At 38.8% G+C, this 27,948-nt stretch overlaps 1 protein-coding gene across 2 annotated transcripts in view; it reads right to left on the reverse strand.

Moving 5' to 3' along the window:
- Positions 1-27,948, reverse strand: part of KCNH1 (potassium voltage-gated channel subfamily H member 1) — a 185,413-nt gene that overhangs the window by 131,571 nt on the left and 25,894 nt on the right. For both annotated transcript variants that reach the window (XM_040554071.1, XM_040554072.1), the window contains exons 5-7: positions 22,985-23,103; positions 15,855-16,247; positions 2,771-3,200 (exon numbers count right to left, since the gene is read on the reverse strand). In XM_040554071.1, the coding sequence (XP_040410005.1) occupies positions 2,771-3,200; positions 15,855-16,247; positions 22,985-23,103 (942 nt within the window). The remainder of the gene's footprint in view (positions 1-2,770; positions 3,201-15,854; positions 16,248-22,984; positions 23,104-27,948) is intronic.

Raw genomic sequence — 27,948 nt, forward strand, 5'->3', positions numbered from 1 at the left:
CACTTCAGTTTTCATGTACATAGTTTAAAGATATTCAGCAAATTGCAGGATCTAAAGACTGCATCTTCAGAAAATATATAAATCTATAGACATCTGTGGTATAGTCCTCTGGTTTTCAAGGCTTCTGCCCTTTGAGTTCCTAAGACAACTAGATCTGAAGTGTCAGGAAGATTACCTCAACACATTTGCCTAACCTCTTTTAAATCTATTTTCTGTCAAAGTCAGAAAGCTTGTGATACAAACCAACCTGGGTAGGAAGCTTATTAAAGTATTTGCTTTCAACATTTTTCACCCCAAACATACAATTTATTGTATAGTCACATTTATTAATAAATAATATGAAGTTTTCAGCTGTTTGCCAACTTAATTTTAATTTATTTTGAAGTTTACTTGCAAAAGACTTTCTGTCCAGCACATGTATGTCTGATTTGTATAAGCACACCCCAAAATCTGTAATGTTTCATGTTTTTGAGATCTGCATCACTAAATACATCCTAAATTAATTGCAGTGACAATGGTAAAGTATTAAAGAGATATCACATACCCTGAACTTTTACTAGTAGACAGTAGCTTCTTTCTGATGCTTTGGACATCCACAGATGCTATCCACCCCATGTGCAAATCTATGTGATCTGACACAGGCAAATTGGGGAGCATAACAGGAACATGCAGCCACCAACTGTGATATGAGTTACAAGCTCAGCTCCTAGCAAACATTCTACTTGGCCAGGTACAAATACAGATTTTCCTAAGTGACGTACAGAAGTTCTAGCCAGGACACACCTTTTCCCTTCCCCACATCTGTCCCCCAATACATTTGCTACGTATCTTTTAGGTTCAGATAAAATTCTTATAAAGCTACCCTAGTTCAAGTTCAGATGAATGTTTGAGAGCTTGATTCTAAAGACAAAATAGTGTTACTTTAACATGAAATTTTACAGTGGAAGAAACCTTATCAGCAATTAAGCTCCAAATAGCTGCAAGCTAAACAAATCTGTTTAGCTGACCACAGCTCAAACCATCAGCATGTCAAAAGCAATCAAGAACCTGCAAGGTCCAGAGAGGTAAACTGAAAGACTGGATGACCTAGTTGCCATTCCTACAAACACATCTTGTGAACACTCCTAATGGTTTCCAAGTAGTTGTTCACAAGATAAAGATGCTCAGATATAGAGACGTTTATAGGGATAGATATTTAAGGTTCCAGAAATCCAATCAAATACAAACAAAATTGTTTCTGTCAAATATTATTGTGTTCATGACATTTAAAATTGCCAGAACACTATTTTTAAAAAAAAACTTACTGAAACTAAAGTTCATTTTAGAATTCAGAGCAGATATCTATCAATTTTCACCTTGCATAAATTCAGTTTGTTTCCACCACACTTTGAAATGAAGAGTTTGGAAGAGGGACAACTCCAAAATATCCCCACATACATTCTTGATTTTATAAAGGTTAGGTCTATCCAGTACTCACAGTACTGAATAATAATACTGAAGAGTACTAGCTATTCTTGTCTAGCTAGTATCATGAGCATAACATAATGAACAATAAGCCAAAGGTCAGGATATTTCCTATTAAAAAGGTACCTTCATCAAGAAATATGTATGGAAGCCTGTTTTGCACTCCACTGCTACATTGTCTAACTCATTGTCATGAGGAAATTGCATAATTGCCTCCAACTTTTATATAAATTCCACTTCTGCTACCACTGTGTTTTAATACAATAATGGGACTTTAAGCAGTGCAAAAAGCTAGGAGAATTAAATTAACAATTTTTATAACTAACAATTCCCAATCCCTTCTCAATCAAGAATGCTTGTCTTTCTACTGATGGCCTTCAGCCTGCTCAACATTGCATGCATATTTCAGTGCACGATTTCAGTACTGCTGTAAAATGACACATACATCAGAATCAAAGCTGCACGTTGATATAACAGGCACTGTGGTGCTAATTGAGTTTCATTATATATTGGGTTTTAATCTTCTGCTTAGCAAGGACTAACTTTTTTTCCCCCTCTAAACGTACTATCACTGTACAGCAGTTTCTCTCTCTCTCTGCATAACAATGTCATGCTCTTCCACGTGTGAATTTTTTTTCCTCCTTATTTTGGTCCAAATCCCACCCTTATGCAGAAAAGCAGGACCGAGTTTAAGGGTGGCCAAAGTACAGTTCTTAACTGCAAGCAGTTCTCCAGGCACTTTGAGTAAGATCTTGCACTGAAGTGACACATGTCCAAAAGCTGGACAGCTTGGCAATGCGAATCCCCTTGCAACAAGGAAATATGAGCCAGGAGAGGTGCCCAAGGCCCGTATTATCTTATTTGCTTCAGGATCTGATGTATTCTCAGCCCTCAGTGGAGCTGATGGCCTCCAGAGAGCTACTATTGTCTCCTTCTTGTGAGATGCTCCTCAAACTCCCCCAGCTTATACCAAAGCAAGGCACAAGGGTTGTCTATGCTCACTCTATTAATTTTTAATACCTCAGGCTTTGTACATTTTCTATTTTACTTACAAGAGAATATTGAAAGGATATTGACAGAATATTGCTTCCAAAATGACAGATTTTTTGCTAGTCACAGCAATGTTCCCATCTGTGATTTTAAAACTAACCAGTAAGAAAGCGTGATAACTATATTGCCACCCAAAATATTTTGGTTTTAACTGCACAATAATGTTCAGCATGATTCTAGATGTTCTTACGATACTCAGAATTCATGGCACATGGCTATCAGATGTTGCGTGAGAGAGAGAATCTCTAATACTTACAGCCAATCATCATCATAGCAACAGCAAAGATCTTCTCCCCATCTGTAGTTGGAGCGATGTTACCAAAACCAACACTGGTGAGGCTGGTCATCGTAAAATACAATGAGGAGATGTAGACGGAGTCCTTGCTTGGACCGCCTTCCCATTTTCCAAAGCCTGATGTGTTAAAGCGGTAAGGTGTTCCTATCGACATTCCCAGCTGATAGAGCCAGCTCTCAGTTCGGATCGTGTTTGTATCCTCATCAATAACTTCATAGTCTCCTATGCTGTACCAAATGCAGGCCAGCCAGTGTGCCGCAAGACCAAACACGCACACCAGCAGAACCAAGACTGCTGCTCCATATTCAATGTAGTGGTCCAATTTCCGAGCTACACGACCGAGTCGAAGTAGTCTGACCACTTTAAGTGAACTGAAGAGGCTACTGATGCCCTAGAAGGATAAAGCACAGTGGCCATTAGAATCAAATATTAAAGCAACAATATTCATAACTGCAGTTTGCAAAGACACAAGGTGATCTATCACAAGTAGGTGTCCATCAGACAAAAAGATTGTGAAGCATGAACAGCTTAATGACCCTTTTAAGGGACGGATACATGCCTTCTTGTCTTCATGCACTAACATTTTGTGGGTTGCTCTCTGACCTCCACTCTCAGATGCTTTGAATAGGTCTACAAATACTTTTGTAAAGGCTCCAAACGATAGCCTATTTATTGCATGCCCAGTTGTGCAAGTGAACTGTCCCTGAGTATCCTGATGCTACTTTAGGCTGACTGAAAATACATATGGAAGTTACTGACCATTAAATTATACAAATCTAATGTTTGAGAGGAACATAATAAGACACCTACTGAATTCATTCCAGCATCTGGATTCATTAACCTCTTATAGCTATTTCTGACTTTCCCATCAATTCTCTTTATGATCCAGGGCAGCGCGTGTGCTCTCATTTCTCAGATATAACACAGTTTGCAGTATTTAGCTCAGACATTAGCAAGATAAATAAAGGCGGACAAAAAATGCTGGAAGTACCTGGTGATTTGTAATTTTTCAGTGTAAGTGCATTTCCTATGACTTTACTTTCATGTAAGCATTCACTCACTATTCAGTCTTACGACATTTCTCAGACGGACTACACAAAGATTAAGTATTTCAAATATCTCACTGTCTAATCCCCCCATTATTTTATTTTTGACAGCTTTGCTATCAATGTAGTATTTCTGTGCTGATACTAATACAGCTCCCATAAAACAGAATTAAGCCAGCATGTAGGATTTTACATTGTTAACTTTCAGACAGATTTGTACTCCCAAGCTCAAGTAGTTAAATAAAAACAAAAATTCAAAGCCATTTCGGAAACCAAAATATCTGAACAGCCTTTCATAAAAACCTTTTGCGTTTTTTTTTTTCCTGCCCTCCCTCTCCCCCCCCTTATCAAGATGGTTTTCATACATAGAAGTCTGATTAAAATTTAAGCAGACTGGTTTAATGAGTATTTCTGGAAATGTATAATTGCATGCTTCTGGTCACCAGCTTTTACTGGAAGTTTGTTTATTCCTGCATAAATACAACTGCTTTGGTATCTCAGGCTGGTTCAATGCACTAGAAGAGATGTTTTATTAAATAATTACATAAAGCATATTGACTCATGTTCCCTGGGACTGCAGCAATGTATTTCCTCTTTATTTCATGAATTTGTCATGATTACATTGACTCATTTTCAGAGACAGATATAATTTGTTACCTGGGAACACATTAGCAATTTCCCTCCAGGGGAGGGAACGTAGGTACTTCTGAAGACTCACTATGGAGAGGGAAAGAGGGGGAAAAGACTTAACAACAACAAATTATAAAGTGATAACCATATTTTAGAAACCAGACATGCAAGTCCCTGAGTGATGAGCATGCATAGTCTCTACAGTCTAAATAGCTGCATTCTGATACTATCGCACAGCCTTCCAGCCTTTTTCCTCAAGACCAAAACCCATTTCTCCCTTGCCCCTTTATAAACTTTAACTGGAAAACTGTATTGTACTACATTTTGAGAAGTATCCAGTAATGACCTACCTTAAGCTTTAGTCTCAAAGCCAAACTCTTTAATCACACAGTCTCAGGCAATGGCAAGAAAAAATTATAACCCAGCATTCTAAGTACTGGTTTTATTTTTGCCCAAGAATGATGATGCAAAACTTGTCCTATAAAGTTTATTGCTGGATTAAAAAAAGAAAAAAAAAGAAAAGAAAAAAAAGGTTAAAAAAAAGTTGCTTGTCATTTAAAGTCCTACCAAAGAAAAACGGTGATTCTGGAAGGACTTGGAATTCTTGGAATTTGGTTAATTCTTAATCGAATTAGTTTGAAAATAAGGATTAGAAATACTAGGGGAAAAAAATCACAGAAAGGGAGCTGAAACTAGATAAAAAATATGAATACAATGTTTGAAATTAGATGAAAAAGTTCAAAGCAAGCTACTTTGCTTTCAGAGCTTCAGAACAGATTATTTGGAGATCGCTGTACTCTTACCCTAATTTCCCTTGTGAAATATGCAAAAAGGAATTTTGTAAAACATTTCAAATGTGATAGAGCTGTATCACTTGGGAGAAAGACATTCTACCAAGTTCTGACCAGAGGTAGAGAGAATTAAGTTTTTTGTACAAAAAGAACTTGCTTATTTACAGAAAATAAATGCTTGATTTGGTTGCATTCAAAGGATGCATTTAATATTTAAATCAATCACAATATTTCATGCAACTGCATTGCCAATAAGATTCTAAAAGTTCAGCAAAAGCAAAAAAAGAAATCACAATTTTAATCTCAGCATTAACAGTATTTTCTATTTGATTTCCTCAGGGAAGAAAGGTTTTGTCTATTCTAAATAGATCAATATCAAGATGAAGAAATGCCCAGGGAAGTAATTATTTATACAGTTCTCTTAAAAATTCCTAAGTGACGGAATTTTAAATGGGTATAAACAATGGAAACATAATAGCCTATTTCATAGATTATATAGCAGAAAAAAAAAATCAGATCTTTCCCCAAGACTTTAAAACAGTATTTTTTGTCACTAAATTTAGCAAGTAATATTTTAATACTCCCAGGAATAGATCTGCTGGATTCAAAACTGGCATTTTTAGATTGCCACTTTCCAAAATAGAACCGTGCTTTTTGATTACTGTCCATTTTAATGCTCCTATCAGTGCAGATTATTTTTATGCTTTTATCATACAGATGGCTCCACGATGTCACACAAAAGAAGAGCCTGAACTCAATTTACTCCCCTTGATGCACATCCCACCCTCTTAGCTCTGCTCCTGCTACAGCCTTTGAGTTGCAGACTAAGAGATGCTCAGAGCTACTTCTGTCCAAAGGAAACCTTGGTTCATAAAGAGCTAGAAATTGTACCACAGGTCTCAGACTGCCCAAAGAGGCACCCTCAGATGCTCTGCTGTAAAGGATCACCTGAAGGCATTTCTGTGTGTCACCCTAGGAAAGGACAAGATTAAATAATATCCCACAAAGTCCTACCTGGGCCAGATTTTCACATACATGGTTCCAGCTGTTCATACTCTACCCAACAGATCCCTCCTCGTGGGGGTATGTAAAAGCTAAGAAATCTGTTCTGTGGCCAAGGCAGAAAACCAGTACATTTTTAATATATTTTTGTTACAGGGGAAACTAGTGTGCAGCACTAACACAAATAAGGCATCAAATGCTGAATTTCACATAAGCTTATATATCAAATTGTTTGAAATAACCGAATGAAACTAAATACTCTGCAGATGATACCTACATATAGTTGTGTACTGGATTTGACTGGGATAGAGTTAATTTTCTTTAGTATGGTGCTACATTTTGGATTTGTGACAAAAACAATGTTGATACCAGATAAAAGTTTTAGTAGTTGCTGAACAGCGCTTACACAGCATCAAGCTCTTTTCTACTCCTCCCTCTGCCCCACCAGCAAGGAGGCTGGGTGTGCAAAAGAAGCTGGGAGGGGACAAAGCCAGGACAGCTGATCCCTGCTGACCAAAGGGATATACCATACCACACCACATGGTGCCGTGCTCAGCAAGAAAACTGAAGAGGAATTTTCCAAGGTGGCTGCTGCTCAGGGACATGCTTGGCATTGGTCAGCTCGTAACAAGCAACTGCTTTTTCTATTTTTAAATTATTAAATGGTCTTTAACTCAACCCATGAGTTTCTAACTTTTGCCCTTTTTCATTCTCTCCCCCCACCCCACTGGAGGGAGCGTGAGCAAGCGACTGAGCGGTACTTAGCTGCTTACTGGGGTTAAACCACAACGAGTTGCTGACATTTATTCAGATATTTAATATGCTGGTAGTTTTACTTTCATTGCTAGTGATGGCTGATGCATGAAAATTGAAGAATCTGTAGCAAGTCCCCTCCAAACCAAACGGCAAGCTCAAAGCACTGACAGCCAGAAGAAATAACTCTGTGTTCTCTGACTGAGCAAACCCGTCAAAAGTGCTTAAAATAATAAATACAACCACTCCCTCCCCTTTCCTCTCCTCCTATGCAGTCTTTGCAGAATAGAACTACACTTCAAAACCAACAGAAAAACAGATCAGTTTTCCTTAGTACTGGAGGAAAGCAGAACCCACATTTTATATTAAAAGAAAATGCTTCAGAAGTTTATCCATGAAATACCGCCAGAACTAAATTTCCATGCATAACTTGTTGTAAATCTGACTTACTCACTAGATACTGTGCATATTTACACATAGATTTCCTTCTGTATCTCCCTGTTTTCTGCAAGACATGATCTATTGTCAGTGCACCCCATGTCTTGCACTGATCTCTCAGACGTAATTTTCTCTCAAAGCACAGGATCCAGGATATCAATGTTTTGTTTTTAGCTTTGCATCAGACAACAGAAGATTTATACCATTACTTCCACATCCATGAAAAGAGTTGAAGAGATGAGACCCTGTGATTAATTACTTTGTGAAGGTTTGTGAAAACATAAGGGCTGTAGCAGAGTAATTATTTGTTTCTTGTGTCATTACAGTGCCTATGAACAGCAACAGTGGAAAATACAGTGCTAGATGCTGTACAAATAAAAAGAAGTTACTGCTGCTCATTTGCTAAGCAAAATGAAATTCAATCCAAAATTTACTGTGTAATAGAATTGCACCTAGAAAAAAAAATACAGTTTAAAGAACAGCAATAAAAATGATCTACAGACAAAAAAAAAAAGTGAAAAATTATTCATTTTCCCTTCCAAACAAACAGGACATAGAATGAACAACTTTTGGGAAGAAGTAAATTGCAACTTTCATCCCCCCTCCTAGAGTTGTACTAAAGCTAGGACATCAGTAAGATTCAATCTGCATGACAGTATAATATTCACTTTTTAGGCCATTATTTACTTTCCACATATACAGAAAGAAAATGGACTTAACCCAACCATTACGATTTTTTTCTAGGCTCAAAGGAAGTATAATTTATTTCCTACCTACTATCTATTTTTAAAAATAAAAATATTTAATATTGACACAAATCTGCTCTAGGTTTTCCAGCACTTTCTTCTCACTTATAACAGCTGAAGCTCTGATTTTACCTCAATTAAAGGGAGATGAAGGAGACTAAAAGCTAACCACTAAAGGAATGAAACAGAACAAAAAAATAAATTATTTATCCAGAAAAGGAGACAATGAACCAAATTTATCACTAGCATACATGAGACACGAGACACGGAAAGCAACACTTTCTTATCAGGTTGTTATTAGGACTTCTCATTTTTGTTATTTGCCTCTTCTGATTTTCTTAATCAGGTTCTGAAAACATGACCTTTCCTACAGACTGCCATATTTAACAGCCAACAGATGAGATAACATTATGCACACAGGTAAAAATCAATACCTAAACTCTCTGGTTACTGCTGTGGTTCTCAGTACTGAAGAAGGCAGATCTCTAAACTCACAATGCTTATTTCAGTCAGACATTTCCCAGCTTGGTTAGATTCCAGGGAGAAACAACAGTAATTCATGCATACGAGCACAGGGTGTGGGAAGAGATGAAAAGGTTGATTTTTCATTTATAAATCTACGTCCATCCTTGCCTCACCAGAAAACAGCATATCCAGGAAGCAAGCACTTTTTAAAAGCACTGACTTTAAGAGGAAGAACATGGATAAAGATAACATGTAAGTAATCTAAAGCTTCAAAGTGCTATTCTCCATCCCACTTTCCGCACTACCAAATCAAAAATTTACCCCTAACAGACACCTATCTTCTTCCCTCAATGCCTCTGCTTCAAAGAACCAGCCAGTTCCAGAAGCTTTTTACTTACCTCAAATAGGCAAAACACCCAAATAACATTTAGTGTTACTGGCATCTAGTACCACTCCATCTTAAATTCTAATCCAATCCCTAATATGAAATAGACTATACAGCAACCATTTAGCTACTCAGATAAATATCCTTTGCCATCTCATCTGACTTTCTGCCTCAGATCAATAAAAGCTTGCTGAACTGGGGAAAAAACGAAACTGATCCCTATCTCTGAAACATGCTTCCCTTTATGTGTAGCCTAAGTATCACTGGAACAGCAGCTTTTTGAAATAATTCAGAATCTAATAAATTCAATTAGCTCTCCTTCTTGGACAAAGACTATCACCATAGATTATCACTGAAAATGTAATTCAGTGTTTTAATTCTTTTAGCTTTATATAGATTGAACAGCTTATGTAGACTACTATTCTGTCTTTAACAGCATGATAAATCACGTCGTGCTTTTCAAAGCTAGGAAGTAGCCTTGAAACGTAATCACACCCTTACTTATCCATGACATAGCAAAAAGACTAATTTGAACATTAGTAGTGCAGAAGAGCTAACTGGTATCTTAACAGCCACAAGCAGAACCTATACAGAGGGGGTGTATGTGCCTACACATATAAAACCAACACAGTTTGGAAAACAGGGTTTAGAAGAAAAAGGCAGCCTACCCCTCACGACAGTCGCATAAAGGAGGCACTTCATTAGTAGCATGGAGGTTGGCTTTTTAGGAGTTTATCCCTTCCCATCTTCTGTCAGCACATCCAAGAACCACACTATACCAACATTTCTGCAATGCCTGGCTCATACTCTGATATATAGCTGCTTTGTTATAGACATTACAAAGAAAAGTAGGTTATGGCTGCTTTAGCTCTAATTAGCCACATAAAAAATATTAATTCATTACCAGATTTATCAATAGACTTGCATCCAAAACGGTTACAGTATTGCCTAATAAGACAGGCACAAATAGGAGAGATGAATTATGCAGTTTCAAAGACTTCAAATTACATAGCTGTTTGCAGTTTAGGAGACTTTAAAAATAATATTTTCCAGTTTGCAAAATTCAACCAAAATTCTTTATGGACCCCTGATTATTCAATAAAACTATTAATATCATGATAATTTATTACCTTGCCCTTTATTGCAAAAAAATGGTAAAACAAATCAAGGCAATTTGCATGCTTTTCAGTAAAGCTACTTCAGTAATTCCTAGATAGCCAATTTGTATTAGCATGAGAGATTATTTCACTAATAAGGTTTTAAATTAATCTATTGCAAAAGTACTGTCTCACATTTGCCAAAAATCTGACAAGCAACACATTCATTTCTTCCTCTCTTACAACTCACTGTTTACTTTCAAGCTGCATCATGCTCACTTAGCACTAAATAGCTTAATTTTCTTTGATTACTTCTGTATTGTGTTTTTCCTGTGACTTTTTTATCACCATAAATTTTGTTGTTTGAAAGCTCTATGTCATCTTTGCCTAAATGCTAGCTTTACTCTTTTTCATGCACTTAAGTGAATAGTAGATCACTTTTATTGAATACATCTTTCCTGATGATCTTTCACTATGCATTTATTTCTTCTCTACCTCATGTAATAAGAACCACAGAATGATTTGGGCTGGAAGGGACCTTAAAGACCATTTAATTCCACCCCCACCCTGCCATGTGCAGGGACACCTCCCACCACACCAGGCTGCCCAAAGCCCCATCCAGCCTGGCCTTGAGCACCTCCAGGGATGGGGCATCCACAGCTTCTTTGGGCAGCCTGTGCCAGTGCCTCACCGCCCTCTGAATGAATAATTTCTTCCTTATACCAGATCTAAATCTAGCCTCATTTAGTTTAAAGTCATTACCCCTTGTCCTATCACTCCTCCCCAGCTTTCCTGCGGGCCCCCTTTAGGTACTGGAAGGCCGCTGTAAGGTCTCCCCAGAGCCTTCTCTTCTCCAGGCTGAACAACCCCAATTCCCTCAGCCTGTCTTCACAGTAGAAGTGCTCCAGCCCCTTGGTCATCTTCATGGCTCTCCTCTGGACCTGCTCCAACAGGTCCATGCCCATCTTGTGATGAAGGCCCCAGAGCTGAATGCAGGACTCCAGGTGGTATCTCATGATGGGGAGAATCACCTCCCTTGACCTGCTGGCCACACTGCTTTTGATGCAGCCCAGGACACAGTTGCCTTTCTGGGATGCAAGCACATAACACCTTCTCATGTCGAGCTTCTCATCAATCAACGCCCCCAGGCCTTTCTCCTCAGGGCTGCTCTCAATCCATTCTCTGCCCAGCCTGTATTTGTGCTTGGGATTGCCCTGACCCAGGTGCAGGACCTTGCACTTGGCCTTGCTGAACCTCATGAGGTTCAATACAGCCCCATCTCCCAGGCCTGGCCAGGTCCCTCTGGATGGCATCCCTTCCCTCCAGCGTGTCGACCGCACCACACAGCTCAGTGTCATAGGCAAACTTGCTGAGGGTGCACTCAGTCACACTGTCCATGTCACCGACACAGGTGTTAAACAGTGCCGGTCCCATTTCATAAGAATAATATATGGTTCTCAGTCTGGTATCAGCAAACAATTGATCAGTGTTTGATTCAAATACATACAGGGAGTTGGTAGTAAAAACTGCTGTTCTGGAGATTTATATAGTATTGACATGACTGGATTCCACTCCTACCATGAAATTTCACAACGGTGTCACATGTAATGTCAATTTTTTTCCAATATAAATTATATCTTATAGTATTATGGCTGAAAACCGCAATATAAAATTGCTCAAGCTGACATTGCAAAAAATACTTCAACTTGCCTTTGGAATTTGAGGACTTAGATTGCATTGTTCTTGGCAAAAATTGTGGAATTTTATTTAAGCCTGTTTTTTATTAAATCAACTGACTGATGTCTGAACACAAAAAGATAACATTATCCCCCAAAGTAGGTGGTATTTCCTTACGTGAGGAATAATACTAATTACTGTAACGGATCACTGACAAATGTTATTATTCGAATTCAAAAGATATTAATACCACGTTTTAAGAGCTGTGTAAATTTTAGACCAATGTATTCTTTTCTTACTCAAACTATATTACAGCATGTTGTATTGTTTCAACAGGAGAAAGATTAAGCCTAGCATTACGTTGACTCATCAATCAATGGAATATTTTCTTGAAGTTCTATGCAGGTTGTGAAAGTAATTTCTATTTAACTGTATAATCAGCTCATCGTATAGAAAAAAAAAAGGAGAAACATTTATAACTTTTCTTTCATTTGGGTACCAATGGAAATTTCTCTGCAGGTACTTGTTTCTTCATTTGTTGGATTCTGCTCACGTCTGAATATGAGATGCTGCACTCTCCTTCAGTACAGCACTTGAGATAAAAAATTTCAGCTATTCTCATATTGAGACTCTCAATTCCATGGCCTTGAACAAAGACATTAATGTTTTTTCTTTCTTATTCCATCTGTAGAATGTGGTTATTCATACCTAAGTTCCTCTTGTATTAATTGTAGTTGTTAATAGTTGTATTGATTAATAGTTAATGAATTCAAAGATTTTTTATGGAAAAAAATATTCTGAACAGTACAAAGAAGAAACTGGAATTTCAATTATATTTTAAAAATGTGAATGGAAAATACAGTAATGTTCCAAATTGTAATAAACCCAAGAATTCTGAAATAGGCTTAAAAACATTCCTTTAAATTTTATATGAGAATTGAGGTAAATTTGCAAAACTCAAAGTTGTTTCAAAATAGAGAAAAAATCAGACTTCTTTTTAAATGGGTATTTTCTTGTCAAAAATATTGATCAACTCTAGCTTCATATGTTATAATTAATCTTACATTATAGGAACACCTTAAAGAAGACAAAAATGGCTTCACTACTAATCTATCAAGAGCTAAGTGTTGGGACAGTCCCAAAGTTACCCAAAGACCCAGAAGTCTCAACACCCTGTCTACACTACTTTTTACTTCATCAGGTCCAGACCCTGTGTCCACTGCAAATCAATTCAATGTCTCTTTCACAGTCATAATGTCACTCTTAGAAATAAACGAACTTGTCAAGTTAGTTCCTCCATGACATCTTCAGTGGTTTTGGTGATGTTTCTTTTAACACAAAATAACAGGCAGAAAAAACAGTGAATTTTAACCTGCCCCAGTCTGCCTTTACTATGGAGACTGCAACAAAGCCAGGATTATATTTCCTCATGTTTAAAATCACATATGGAAAACACCAACACAGGAAAGTTGTAATTCATAGTCTTTATCTCATTTTACAGCCACTGCTGACAGTGGGCATCATTTAATCCCTGAAAATTTTTTTGAGCGCGTTCTCCGGCAAAAATCTCACAGCAGCCACAGCCACCCACTGACTGCAGTCTCATAGTTCCAAGGGAATTACCTTTAGCAAAGTCAGAGTAACACATGGATACCAACCCAGTCTGGCCACTTGTAACTTCAGCAGCTCAGCCCTGCAGCTGACTTAATCCAACAGCGAAGTAATATGGCGTGTAAAACAGGGTGAGAGGCAAGTAAAATTTAAACCAGCAAGAACAAGAGAAAGGGAGTTGGCCCACAAGGGAATATTGCACACGGCAGAGAATATATAAGATAAGGCCTTTCTGCTTTCAAGACTCCTTGAATGCGGCTTTTTTTTTTCTTCTTTTAATAAGAGGTTATCTTTTTCTCTACAGGCAGTTCACAAAACAGCGATCAGCATGCACTGTCCCAAATCCCCACCTGATGTGCACTACATTATTCTGCTGATGTTGCTGGCAAAGCCCCTCAGGGCCTGTAAACCAGTCTACGAGCCCTTAACAGAAGAGCAGCAATTTACACCAGTGGAAACTCTGTTCTAATGGCCCTACAATGATTTATATCAGTTAAATGTCAGAATCCACTAGGGAAAACAGAGATGAACAGTCTTGAAAGGATAGCATCAAGACTTTTTTTTTTCCTTGGGCATGACGGCTAGAATAACTAAAACTAACACTGTTATACTGATTAAGGAGACTGTTGAAGACCCACAGGAAAAGTGAAGCACCAACCGGCTCCTCGTTTTCACAATGCAACACAGAGACTAAGAACCTGGAGAAATTCAAACCCCCGTAACAAGAATTTCTCTCAGCGCAGGGAGTCTGCTCAGCTCAGGGGCTTGCATGGCCTCTGGTACAGCCATTCTCCCAAGGGATGTTCTGTAGGTCACATACCGGTCTCCAGTTATGAAATGTCCCTCCAGCAAAATCATTAGCAGGTTGCTACTATTTGCAAAGGGTGAGAAAAGCATCCCCCCCCCCTTTTTTTTTTTAATCTCCCAGTCTAAATGTCAGAAACTGATGTATGGCCACTCCTTCCATCGCTTTATCAGTGCCATGGTAAAGTAACATGTGAAAGCCCTGAATCTGTAGCCTGAATGCATTTTATGACAAACAAATACTTAAGAACAGGTCTCACAAGGCTTTTTGCATGCTCACATTTGTCTTATTTCAGTCTGTAGCTTTATATAAAATGAAAATCTCTCTAGAGAGATAAATATCAAATAACGTCATGTTTGTTCCCCTATATCCAACAGTTTTCCTACTTATCCTCAAGTCATAGAGAAAAATATTTTAAATTAGATAAACAACCCATGTAGTGTATTTTTATAAAAGCAAAGCCTTTATGTTTTTACTAAGATATTTTCCCGGGTATAATTTTCTTTTAATAGCTAGGTCGTCCTTTATAACATGGGCATATTTCAAAGACACTCATAAAAATTAAATATTACAGGCTAAATATTAAATACTAAGCTCTGATGAAATGTGCATGTACATTACAGGTTTAGTATCACGTAGAAATATAGACACCTAACAAGTTGATGATACAGATTTTATAAGACATAGTTAAAAAGTAGACTGCTGTAATCATCAAGATTCTGTTAACAGTTCATTAACTCTGAACTAGTTAGGCATGGAACTTTCATGTGACATTTAATTTAGGAATATTTTCTTGGCAGCTTGATACAGAAGGAAAATAAGCAGTTAAATTAGAGTAGTATCGTGGTTTATGTGTTTGAATGTTAGTTCTTTTGCTGGTTTGTGACTTGTTCCCAAATAAATGTGCAAGAATTACGGAAAAGCCTAGATTTCCAGTTTTCTCCCTGCTTTTTCCTCTGATTATGTAATTATCAAACAAGGATCAAATGCTTTATCTTCCTCTAAACCAACTGCTGCCAAACAACAGAGCAGGGGTAACCGGGCACCCTCACAGTACTTTCTGTTGATCTAAGACGTAGTCAGTCACTGCCTGCCTCTGCCACCTGCTATATCACTTTAGAAGTAGCTGAGAAAAGTGCATTCTAATTCCCAATTGTTCATGTGAAGAATTGCCATTAGTGAACATACCCTGCTCAGTCATCAGTGAAAGGAAGAGAATCCTGCCCTAAGAAATCATCTTTACACACCAGTTCAAGCTGTTTATGGTAAGTCTCATGAAGCAGTTTTCCTCAGTGCTGTACACAGGTTCTGCCACCTGCTTCTGCCTGTCCTCCTGAACTCTCAGGATGCAGAAGGAAGGAAAATAAATATGGATTTCTGACACCAAAAACCTCAGCTTCTCCCATTCCAGTTAAAGATGGACCCTTCTGGCTAGGACTCATCAGCAAAACTTTTACGTGTGCTGAGGGCAGCTACTAGAGACACAGGTACACTAATCCAACATATTTAACTAAAAGCATCCATTTCTTTCTTCTCCCCTCCCCAGTCCCGAACGTTAAGTTATAATTAGGGGGGTGGAAGTGGAACAAGTATACTGACCTCATCAACATTCTCAAATGCGTTGATGACATCATACGGCAAGCATGAGAGCAGATCGATCACAAACCAGGTCTTCAAGTAATTCATGCGAATCAGCTTTGGGTCAGAGATCACCTCTCCTGCTGGTCCCACAAAGGTGGTATGGAAATTAAGCACAATGTCTACCAAAAAAATGACATCTACAATGCTGTCCACTACTAGCCAGGCCACATTGTTCTGTTTGGTTTTAAAGGAGACATTGTAAGGGACCAAAATAGCGGTGTAGAAGGTTAAAATCAAGATGATCCAGTCCCAGGTAGTCTTGAAAACACAATAATGCAAAATTATATGTGGCGGAGTCTTTGGTGCTTCTTGTTTGTACTGTGGGAGGATTTCAGAGCCCAGCTGCAGTACCTGTAGTGACAAGGATTTCAGGAGAAAAAGGAAACATTAATTTTTTAATGTTTTTTTTTACATTTTAGAATTTTGAGCTCAGTTGATAAAAAAGACATGCTCATTAGCCTCTTTTAAAATTAGCAAATAGTCAGGATAAGTATTCTGTTAAACATATCAGCAACCTATTTCTTCTAATGTCATTAATTATTTTTGACTATGCCTAATGTGCCGAGCATCCAAGACATACAGAGAACAGACAGCTCCTTCCGCAGTCTAAATAGATGAGACAGATAAATGATGAGAAGGAAGGCAATTGCGAACAGGAATCAATGGCAAAACCAGGAAGAAGACCACAACATCTGACTTCCAGTCCAGCACATGGACATTGTTTCTCAACACTGGTCATTTAACTCTTCCCTATACTGTATCTGCAGTCAAGCCCTGCGCTACAACCCATCATGAATGCACAGGCCTTTGTTCCTCTTCTCTGAGCTGCACAGGACTAAAGTTCATGGATGACATTCATTAGCCTCAATAAACTGAAGTTTCTACTGGATGAGTTACAGGTGAAAACAGAAAGGAAGATGGAGATTGGCTCAAATGAGATGTGTTTCCTCATGTCAAACTCACAGAACCCGGAAGAAACATTCAGAAGCATTTCGCATTAATTTACATTGTAGTTCAGAGCAGGAGGAAGCAGATGTGGAAATTAAGTGGCCACTCTCTCTGGGAAAACATCAGAGAGCATACCTATAATAGGAGGATGTCTTCTTTTCATGTGCGTATCTCAGCTTTTTTAACATCAATTATTTCGACAGCAATTTTTACCTGCAGGCTTTTCTGAGTACTTTTTCTGTGTGTGTGTGTGATCTGGCAGGCTTTTTTCCAACAGACTAAGCCAAAAGGGACAAAAAAGAAAACAATCAGCTACAAGAGTCCTATCTGGACAAAACAGCCTCGGATCAGGTTCCCCGCTGCTCTGAACCTCACATAATCACTTACTCTTGTGCACAACAGGGGTCAGACACTGTCAGATCACAGTCCCTTGCACATGCGTAAATGACTATGGGAGCTGCAAGGCACAAAACAAGCCTGCTGACTTTAAGTCCATTGTGTTCTCCAGAAGAGAAATAGCATGGCCTGCTCAGATAGAACTGCAGATTAGCTTAAGGGCATCAACACTTAAAAAATAAAAACAAAAACAAAACAAAACAAAAAACAACTTGTTTGTTTTGCTAAGTTTCTAGAATCACAGCAAATAGGGGAATGAAACACTTCCCCCTAAGTAGACCCCTTGCAGACAAAACTAGGAGTCGGACATGGCCACTGCAGCATTAAGTGGTCTGCCAGTCCCAAACCTGATTCACTCAGGTTCTCCATTCTAGAAACAAACATTGGTTTGTGGTGTGAGGAGCTGAAAGCAAGCACCAGACTGAAGTAGTCTCTTTTCTGCAGGAGACACTGGCCAGCCAATACAGTCCACAGAAGTCGCTGGTAGTGACTGCAAGAGGCATATGTTGTGTACTGAGCTGGTATGTGTACTCAGGGCACGTTTCCTTCAGGGCTTGTTTGCAGTCCCAGCTACAGATGTTAGAATTTCTTTTCTAGCCCAAGATTAGTATTTCAAACACCTCCTGGCTTCTGGCTTCTATGAGGCTGTGCACAAACAGCAGCTCTAACGTAAGACCCCAATCCTGAAATCCACTGGGCAATATTCACTCACTGAAATAACTGATCAGCAAAATCAAGTACTTTCAATCACATAGTAACATTTTATCACCCTTTAAATATAGGATGAAACATGATTTCTTCTTTTGCTATCAGATGACTCCTAGAGCTGATTTTTTTTGGCCTCACCGATACTATAGGAAAAAGTCAAACATTTTGATAAGGATTCCAGTCGGTACAGGAACCTCAACTATGAAACACTGAAAAAATCACTTTGTAAGTCCTTGTCTTCACACTGGTTTTTACACACACATATTTAAATTCTCAACTAACAATTGTATAATGCATCCCATTTTGGCCATCCCCAGCCTCTCTCCACTCCAAGAACTTGTGGAGATTTTACATCCTCCATACTGAAGTTACCGTAAAATGTACTAATGGATTCCCATATATATGAATAATAGGACCAATGGCAAGAACAGTCTCTCTTTAGCAATAAAGAAGGAGCTTAATTATGGAGTCAGCTATTTTGCTGTAAATCACAAAGAATGCCAGTAAAGCCAGGGGAACTGCATGGATGTAAAACTGAACTGCACGCAGAGAGAAACAGACTTCTCATTTCAAATCATTAGGAAAATAAACAAATTTGCTGCTTCAGTGTCTTAAAATGTCATCACCAAGTAGAAAGCACTCTCCACTAGCTTGTTTGAGATCCAAAAGGCTACAGCACAGGAAAGTAAAAGGATCAATGTCTCCTTCCATTTTTATTTAGAAAGTAAATGTACTCTAAACTATCTGAATGGCTAGATTTATTAATAAATCTTCTGAACTTCCACTCTAACAGCAGTTATTTAAAATGAACAGGGGGCAATGGCTTTTCCCAGTCTCCAATGGAAGGATGTGCATCAGCAGTGTGCATGTGGATCTCAAAGGGAAGAGCAAGGGGAGGGCGGGAATCAAGGAATGACACAGACATGACAATCAGCTGCAAGGTGGAGAAAGCCACCTGCAGAAAGCCCAGGGTGTCTCCAGCTTTTTGTTCAGGTGGTTGGGGTGACGAATTCTAGCCCTGGCTCCCTTTCACTACATCACTAACGCACACATAAAACCACTCCAACATCTTGCTGGAATTGCCAAAGAGATGAACTATCATTTTACTGCCTGAGATGGAAGAAGCGTGCTGGCCCCAGCACACTACCTCTGCCTGCAAAGGCAACTTGCTTAACAGATTAGCAAAGGTCTTGCATCCTCCAGGACTGCCAGCCAAGAGCTTTCAAAGTCACCAAATTATTCTTTTAATTGAAGGAAGGGGAAAATCCCCTCTAATGCAACTTAATTGCCTCAGAGAACAAGTGTGTGTTTTTAGCACTAAATACAACCAGAGAGCTCAGTGCTATACAAAATAATGGAAGAAGCTCCACGGAGCCTAGGGCTAAAACTCTACATCATAGTTATTAGGTTGCTGCACTCAAGCTGGGAGAGCACTTTTCCCCACGTGTCACACCAAGGGCCACACACAGTCTACTTATTCACCATCCTTCCAGACACACACACCACCACTGGGTCACCTGGAGACTATAAGCTATAAACCCCGGTCTCTCTGCACCATACAGCAAAGCCAGGTAGATGCAAAGAGATGTGCCTGCTGCCCTACTCCAAACCACTCTCGCTGTATTCCAGCCTCTGGGGAGAATAGTGCCAACCCAAAACTCAGTATTTGCTGAAGCAGTCACGTGTGGTTCCCCACCCACATGAACTAACTAGATTCAAACTGCTTGTAAAGATACTTCCTGAAGAGGTAACAACAAGAGAAATATGAAAGTAATTATGAAGAAAATGTAAGCAACTAAACAAACCAACATGCTGAGCCTCCACCCATGTGCAATGAGCAAATATTTCATTAATATCATTTGCTAAATAACTGAAACAGCCCTGGTTTTGGAGGATTTTTTCTCCATTGCATAGTTATGCCACAGTAAAAGAAATGCTTGTTTCAGAAAGTTATTAATGGAAGTATTCCAATTACTTATGATTCATCAGTGACTACAGCCACATTATCTGCATTTATTATTTGCGGTAATGATGCATGATGTTTTAATTGTTCTTTAAAGCCAAAGAATATTACTTCAAAAGCAGAAATAACAAATTTCAACGGTGGTTTCACAAGTGTGTGTTCTTTCTTTATTTATTAACATAAAACACATTTATCCTAGATTTGTTAAAAAATGGTGAATATATCACCGGTCAGGACTTACAAAAGTGCATCAACAAGTGGTTACGATGATTTATTTTTAAGACTGCATGACTGGGGAAAAAACAATCATTCATTTTCAGCTTAACCTCCCCCTTTTTGTGTTTGCAACTGCATGTTTGCTCTCTCTAATTCTCCCTTGCTTTTGTTCTTACAGGCACCCACACAAATTGCTCCCAAGCCAAGAGCTAGGTGCTAAGTCTCTACTTGAAGTAGATACTAATGGCAGTTATAAGTCCCTGGTAAACAGGGTTTACAAAAAAAAAGGCATAAAATTCTTGATTAGACAATGCTGCTAAGCACCGTTATAATTTTTCTGCTTTTATTCCTCATAACTATTACATTTTTTTTAATTATGACACAATCTTTTTTTACCCAGAGCTTCCTGGTAAATGTACAGAATACATCAGCCAGTACCATGGATGCAGAGGACACACACACTCTACAGTGACCAGGAAAGAATGGTTCCTACAATTAGTTCCTTAGTAATAAAGCCACAAAAACATATTAACTACTTTGTACTCTCATTGCAAAATGGACTCTCAGAGATACCTAACACCCGTGCATTAATTGCATAATAAATTTAGGCAGTTTTTTACATGATTGCTATTAGGCAAGTCATGCTAGACAAATTACACACCCTGGCAAAAATCAGTGACTGAAGCTTAACAGTCACTGCTTGTATTATCCATGGCCTGTGGATAAAATAAAGCTGTTTTTCAATAAAACCTTTTTAAAACTAATTTATCATAAACAGTAACATAAATTGTAAGCCTTCGTGGCAGGCTTGTGTTTTGTGTTTGTACAACACCTTGCCCCATTCAGCTTCTAGGACACAACTGGCTCTTCAGCTCTTCAAAAATGTAAGTAATAATGGATTAACACTAATAATTTTCCAATAAATTAATAATAAATTCCCTTTGCTTGCCTTCCCAAGCAAAGGGAAGATGTATGTGAAATGCCATAGTAAATAGGTAAAAGAAATAGGATGTGCACTCATTTGAGCTTAAATTTCAAATAGGCTACTGCAGAAATGAAGAAAAAAAATAAGAGATTTGAAAATACAGTGGGGAACAGTTAGAGATCCCACGTTCAATATTATCAGCAGAACTTTGTAGAATAAGAAGCCTGCCAGCCCGTCTTCTCAGGAAGAAAAGTGTGCTTGTCAGTGTGATTATCTGCACTCTGCTTTTCTCTCATGCCATTCTATTGACTTTAGTGGAATTACAGAAGATATACTACAAGGTGCCTAACATCACAGCTGGGGCTAATGTTCTTTTTAAAATAACGATGGCAATATTCAGTCAGCAATTACAAAAACTCATTTCAGACACATAAACTATACACTTGCCCTTTATTATTTGTAATGAATCCACCGACTGTGCCAGTTAGAATACTTGCAAAGTCTTGTTTAACATATCAGCCAGCAAGATGTTTCAGCAACGTAGCCATTGAGGTCCAGACTGAGGTTCAAAGAGCCAAACAGAATAACCCCAGATTCTCTGCCTTATATTCTACTGCCTAAATTTTAGCATGAACTAAAATTCAAGGGCAAACATCTAAAGAGAAAGAAGGATTATTTGCTGCTAAGTCTTGAGTTAGATTATGAGGGAAAATGTCCCAAATTCTAGGACACTAAAACAATCTAAGGGTGGAAATGTGATAATCACATGGTATTCCTACAGTATAGTGCCCATGTGAATGTCTGCCCCTCCCCTGTGCTAGTATGATCTAAGCTATTTTCTCCAAAAATGCTCACAACAGAAATTAGTTTTCCACTCTGGAGTGCATCTGTATTAAATACAGAAAGGGTAACCTCCTGTCCATGGGAAATTCATGGTCACAGCGTGATAATAATGCAGACTTGGGCAGGAGCTGCATGTTTTGCATAGAAACTAAATCATACACAGGACAAACTTAAAGAGTACTGACTATATGTAGACTCGCGGAGCCCGTCAGTGGCTTTCGCCTCCAGCTACAAAGGAAGACTAAGAATTATGGTCAAGAATCATAGCTGCTGCCATGGCATTGACAGCAATAGGTGATACAGGAGTGCCATGTTGTATTGGCCATACTGTCATTAACACCACATCAAGACTTTCCCCAAGCTTTTTTTTTTTAAACACCAGGGAGACCCTGCTACTGGTCCTAGAAACAACTGCAGGAAATTCAGGACAGTCTCTCCCCCTCGTGGCGAAAGCCCTAAAACCCTGGTACTTCAATCAAGAAGCCTCTTCTCTGCCTAGAGCTTTTCACAAAACTTTCAGAGTCTACTAAAACCACAAAATTTCATTTTTCTATTGTCTGCAGTATTGCTTGTGACACCTTATAGCTGTTCTGTCCACAAAAGCAGTACCTTAAATACATCTTAACCAATTTGTAAAGCACATTGGGATCCTACTAAAAGAGAACTATATATAAATGAATGCAGAGAACGACTGTGTCAATGATTCTCCAGAATTTCTTTCTGTGCTAGTCTTAGTTTTTCTCACCTCAATTTTAAACAAGCAAATAGTTCAAGATCCTGCTAGCACTGAGATCTTCAGAAGAAAGGAAAATAAAGAAAACATATTATTTTAATAATAATGCCATTGTAAGACTTTGCCGAGATACAGAAGCCAAAACAGCAGTTAGGTTTCAAGTCTCTTCTAAACACCAGCTTCCATTCCACTGTCACAGCAGACATTTCACAGCACATGACATACTGCTGAACTCTTGTGCCTGCCACCAGGCTTCAGAATCCCAGGGCAAGGGTGTGTTCAGCTCATGCAGAGACAGCATACCCACAAAAGCTAAGTACCTTTCTTTGCTGTTTCTTGTGAAAAGGAAACATTACCTCAGCAAGTCGTGAATGCTTGTGAACATTCTCTCCTTTCTGCACGCTCGGAGCAAGCTGCTGAAGCACGCCTCGGCTGCTTGTGAGGGCACGGGTCAAGCGAGCAAACTTTCCCCAACCTCAAAAAAACATGAAAGATTATACACGTTACAAAAAAAAAACTGGAAGTGTATCACATAAAGTTAAAAAAAAGTTAAAATTAAAAATGAGCAATCTGTGTTAGTATTGACCACAAGGGAGTATAATTTAACCATGTATCAGGTAAAAGCAAGACACAAAAAAGGTGGCAGGATGGTAAAGTAATAAAACCCACAGTGACTGCAGTGACTTTGTATTCAATGGCTCTACAATAGTGCTGTTACACAAACTGCATCTTTTGTAAGGATAAACGTCCACTTCGCAATAATCTTCTATTAAATTCAATGGCCAGATTTGGATCTCACAACCCTGCAGAAGACTCTCCAGACTAATAAAGATGTAGGAATAGAATCAGGCACAATGAAAATTACAGCTGCCTGTAACAGAAGTGAATCGGGCCTCAGATGTACTGAGTGTAGCTCTGGCAAAAGCAAAGCAAAGTACATAACATAATAAAAAGCAGAGCAGACAAAGTGAAACAAACAAAATCATTAATTTTATCCTCTCTAAACAAAAGGGGAAAATATACAAACAGATTTTCTCAAACTCTAATAAAACATTTAGCAGGTTCTTGCAGAGAAGTCATGTGGTGAATTTTAATTCAGAATATTTTTACAGTCATTTCAAATACCCTTCAAAACAGAAGGCTTGAATGACAGTCACATGAACTAGTTTTAACTATAACCTTTATGTGTAGTGCTTTGGCATAACAAAGAGAGTCAGGCAGAGTATATGTCTGGATATTTTTGGTAGTCTGAAAGGAAAGTATCAGTGCATTTGGTCCCAATCTTGAAAAATGCTAGCACCATCTGGGAACTGTTGAGCAGTCTCACCTCCTCCAACTGAGGATGTTCAGCACTTTGCAGACTCAGTTCTTAATGAGATCCTGCTTCTGGAAAAAAGTTCCCTCTACATTATAATTTCATAACCAAAAGATACGATACTATTAACAGCGACTGTTTTTAAAGACCACTCTGGAGTTTAGCCTGCAATGATCCATGACAAGTAAAGGAACATGGGTGGTTAAAATACCATCCAGAACTTTAAATGTATCCTTGTTTGACATCTGTGATGGAGTTTGCAGAAACATTTGGTAATTTGAGAAGTGAACACAAAAAAATTAACAAATTGCCTGGATTGGCTATTGAACAAGGTCTTCCAGACCATACCTGAAAAGACAGGTTAGCATTTTCTCCTTTAAAAATATTCCACGCAATGCATTTATTAAAAGGAAGAATCATGTACATCATACCTCTCTAAAATCAAGAGCACAATTGAACATTTTCTTAGACCTTAAAGCACGTTTTAAAGGAAGCCTGGCACAAGTAATTTAATAGCCAAGTTGAATAAAATTAGCCAACTCTTTCTGGCAATATTCAGCAAAAAGTAGATAGCGTGATTTCTACCCAGGAAGCCAAGCTTTCCTGGTAAACCCATGTACGATTAGCTACTGTGAAGCAGTACTTCTCAAAGAAACAAATCAACATGGCAGAACCTCAACTGAGGTCAGTACGTATATGTTGTAAACCTGACCCAAAGCACTTCAATTTCACATACATTTCCATAGAAGGTGGTAGATTTTATTTATTTATATGTAATAGATAGACTCATAAAGAGTATTCTTCATAATACATGAAGAAATCCAACTACCACTGATAGGCTGAAGCATGAATGCCTTACCATGTCCTCATTAAAGGTGGCAGAGGTTAAAAGAATGGATCGGGTGGGATGATCTTCAGGTGATGTAACCAGACCAGACTTTGTGAAGCCAAAGCCAGCTACAGCAACTTACACTGCCCCAAAACTTTGGCTTTCACCAAACTTCCATGCAACCACCACAACGTTTCCCTCCTGTTTTGCAGGACCAAGGGAGAAGACCAGTGGAACAGGGAGGCTTTCGTTGCTGTAGATGTGGACTGATGAGGCCCAGGGGAGGCTGGTGTAGGGGATACGAGCAGGAGACCCGTGCTCCCGGCCGGGAGAGGAGCGCCCGAGCCTCCCCAGCCCCATCCCCGGGCATGTCCCGCTCCGGCCGGGCGCTGTCCGTGGTGCTGAAGCGAGGCCCCGCTGCTGGCCAGCGCCAGCCCCGCGGGACGGAGCTGAAGCTTCCCTTCGGAGCTGTTTGCCTCCCCCACCAGGCACACGATAGCTTTAATCCCAACTGAAATAGCCCCTTTTACTAACCCAAAACAGACTGATAAGCCATTCTGTTCAAGGATGCAAAATTTGATTCAAAAACAGAGGGCAGACTTTGAGTGTCGATTTTCTTCCCGTCAGCGGGACGTCTAATAACCAGGCTATTTCGACATAAATACAGAGGGAGGAAGAGAAGGAAGCACCTCGCCTGGGTTATCTTGCACAAAAACACTGCCAGGCATCTCTGTGGACATGGTTTGTGGCTATGAATGTTGAGCACTGTCATGTACTCTTCCCAATCTTCTTCAATCCCCGTTTGAAAGGCAGAGTGGCAGAGCTTAACCTGTTCCTCTGTCTCAGCATCTCCTGTAAGCACCTACCCTGCGCGTCATGCTGCAAATTTCTCATCCGTGGGTGCCTAAATGGTATGCAAATGAGCTGTTCTACAAACATGCTAGCTCTTACCACATACTCCAAACGCTGACCTGAAAATGATGTAACTGTACAAGCAAGAGACTATGTCAACAGGCAGGGCTTTTTAGCTTTTTCTGAACCACTGCTGACCTGAATTCAGGAGGCTTGGAATATATACCTGTGCTCTCCCCATAGACTGGGTGAGCACATAGGAACCCAGCATGAAGTAGCACATGACATTGTATGATGAAATGTATAAAACTGAGTCACTCTGTCTGTATCCCAGGTGTATGAATCTCATCTTTAGGACAGGACATTCTCCTTCTTGTATTGCCTTTTCTTTTCTTCCTCTCTTCTTTTTCTTTTCTTTTTTTTTTTTTCCTTTTTTTTTTCCTTTTTTTTTTTTATGAAAGGAATAAAAAAATGTGGGAACTCTGAAGCATAGATATATTGCATCTACACATTCTGGCATAGGAAAAAAAATGAAAAGGAGACGGAAAGTCAGCACTAATCCTATTGAACAATAACTTCTCTAACACTACTCGAAAAGACAGTTTCAGGATGCTAAAGACAGACACAACCTACAGCAAGCAGTGAAGCAACCTACAGCTGTGAAGACCACTTCAGTGAACACAGGTCAAATACTGAACTTTAGCCACAAAAGAGAACATAAACATTATTTTCTTAGTGTCACAGAGCTAATTAGAGAAAGAAGATTGAACTTCTGAAGAAAGAAAATAGGTTCCACAATGGTGTAGGAACATATTGATGTTAGTACTGCTAAGACTAGAGGACCAAATGATATGGATTACAAGTTCTCTTTCAACACAAGCAGTTAGTTGCAAGATCCCTACATCCATTTTCTTCCTCTGGAAATCAATAAAATAGAAATTAAACCGAAATCCAATGACTATGGGATTCATATATAGGTATATATATTCCTCAAACAGGCATGAGCTCACATAGCTTCAGGGAAGACAGCCTGGAATTCAGGAACAATACATAAAGCTGGATGCCAGCCCCATGGTTTTGCTTTGCCTGTGCTTCTTCATGGCTTTGATTCTAACTCATTTTTTATAATTATTGGTCTCCTTTTCCACTTCTGTCCCTGCATGACATTTTCTGCAAAGCAATCAGATGGCACTCATGTCTCCAGCTTTGAAAGGATGAAGAGCCTTCAAGATTCCAGCACTAACTTCAGCTGTCCTGCATTCCACAATGGTCCTTCAGTCTTTCATTATTTCATAGTAAAAATGTAACTAAAAACTGCTCCTGAAAACACCCAAGTCAACAACATGCCTACAACAGGGACAAAAGCTGTCTCCTTAACTTTGTTTCTTGGGGAATCATGGCATTGGAATACACCTTTGGGATATTTTATGCATCAAGATCTCACTTCATTAGCAAACTGTTCAAGCCAAAGACACCAATTTGCTGTATTTTGAGATGAGTATGATCCGTTGATACTCAATCCACAGCAACATTTATTTATTTTAGGTAATTATTTGTTTCCTATAAATATCCTCTATTTGATAATAATGACTCACAAATTTAAACATTAAGCGCCGTGGCAGTTACAGAATCCTTGTTATCATGTTGCTGATTCATGACTTAAACAATCCTTAGAGTGAGACCACAAAGACATGACTGCTAGAGAAAAAGTAACTTTGGCCACGTCTGTTGTTCACACAGAAATGTGTAAATGCAAGCAAATCAGCATTCCAGCAGTTATCACCTCCACTGGAACCACCATTGCTTTCTGGCATATCAAAGGTCCCTGCTTACATCCATCATGCCTCTGCAGTCCTAACGCTCCTTTCCTTTGAAACTTCATAACTTAAAACTGTGTTATTTTTCCATCTGGACTGGAAAAGCATACTGAAGTTTTTAATATACTCACTGCTTCCCTTTCATTTGCTTCCTTTTTAAGAAACCAATTCATCTAGATGAAAGTAAAGTATAACAATCAAAATATTTCAAATACTGGCTCTTCTCATATAAATACATCTTCAAAAACAGAACAAAAAAATTAGAAACAAAAAATAGAGAAACAAAAAGAAAAAAAAATGAAACATTAGGCTGGAGTTTTCCCTGAATTGAGATGAAGGAGGAAATCAAAATACTATTTTTTGTGCAGCCCTGCTTGTGATGCAAAGGGCAGCTTAGCTGCAAAATAAAATAAAGCTTCTGCAGAGGAGATAACTGATGATTGCTACAAAGCACAGGAGGTTAAAACAGCTATGAGGCTAACAACCATTCTCTCATGTGATTCAGTG

The sequence above is a fragment of the Cygnus olor genome, chromosome 3 (assembly GCF_009769625.2).
Source record: "Cygnus olor isolate bCygOlo1 chromosome 3, bCygOlo1.pri.v2, whole genome shotgun sequence".
Taxonomy (NCBI): domain Eukaryota; kingdom Metazoa; phylum Chordata; class Aves; order Anseriformes; family Anatidae; genus Cygnus; species Cygnus olor.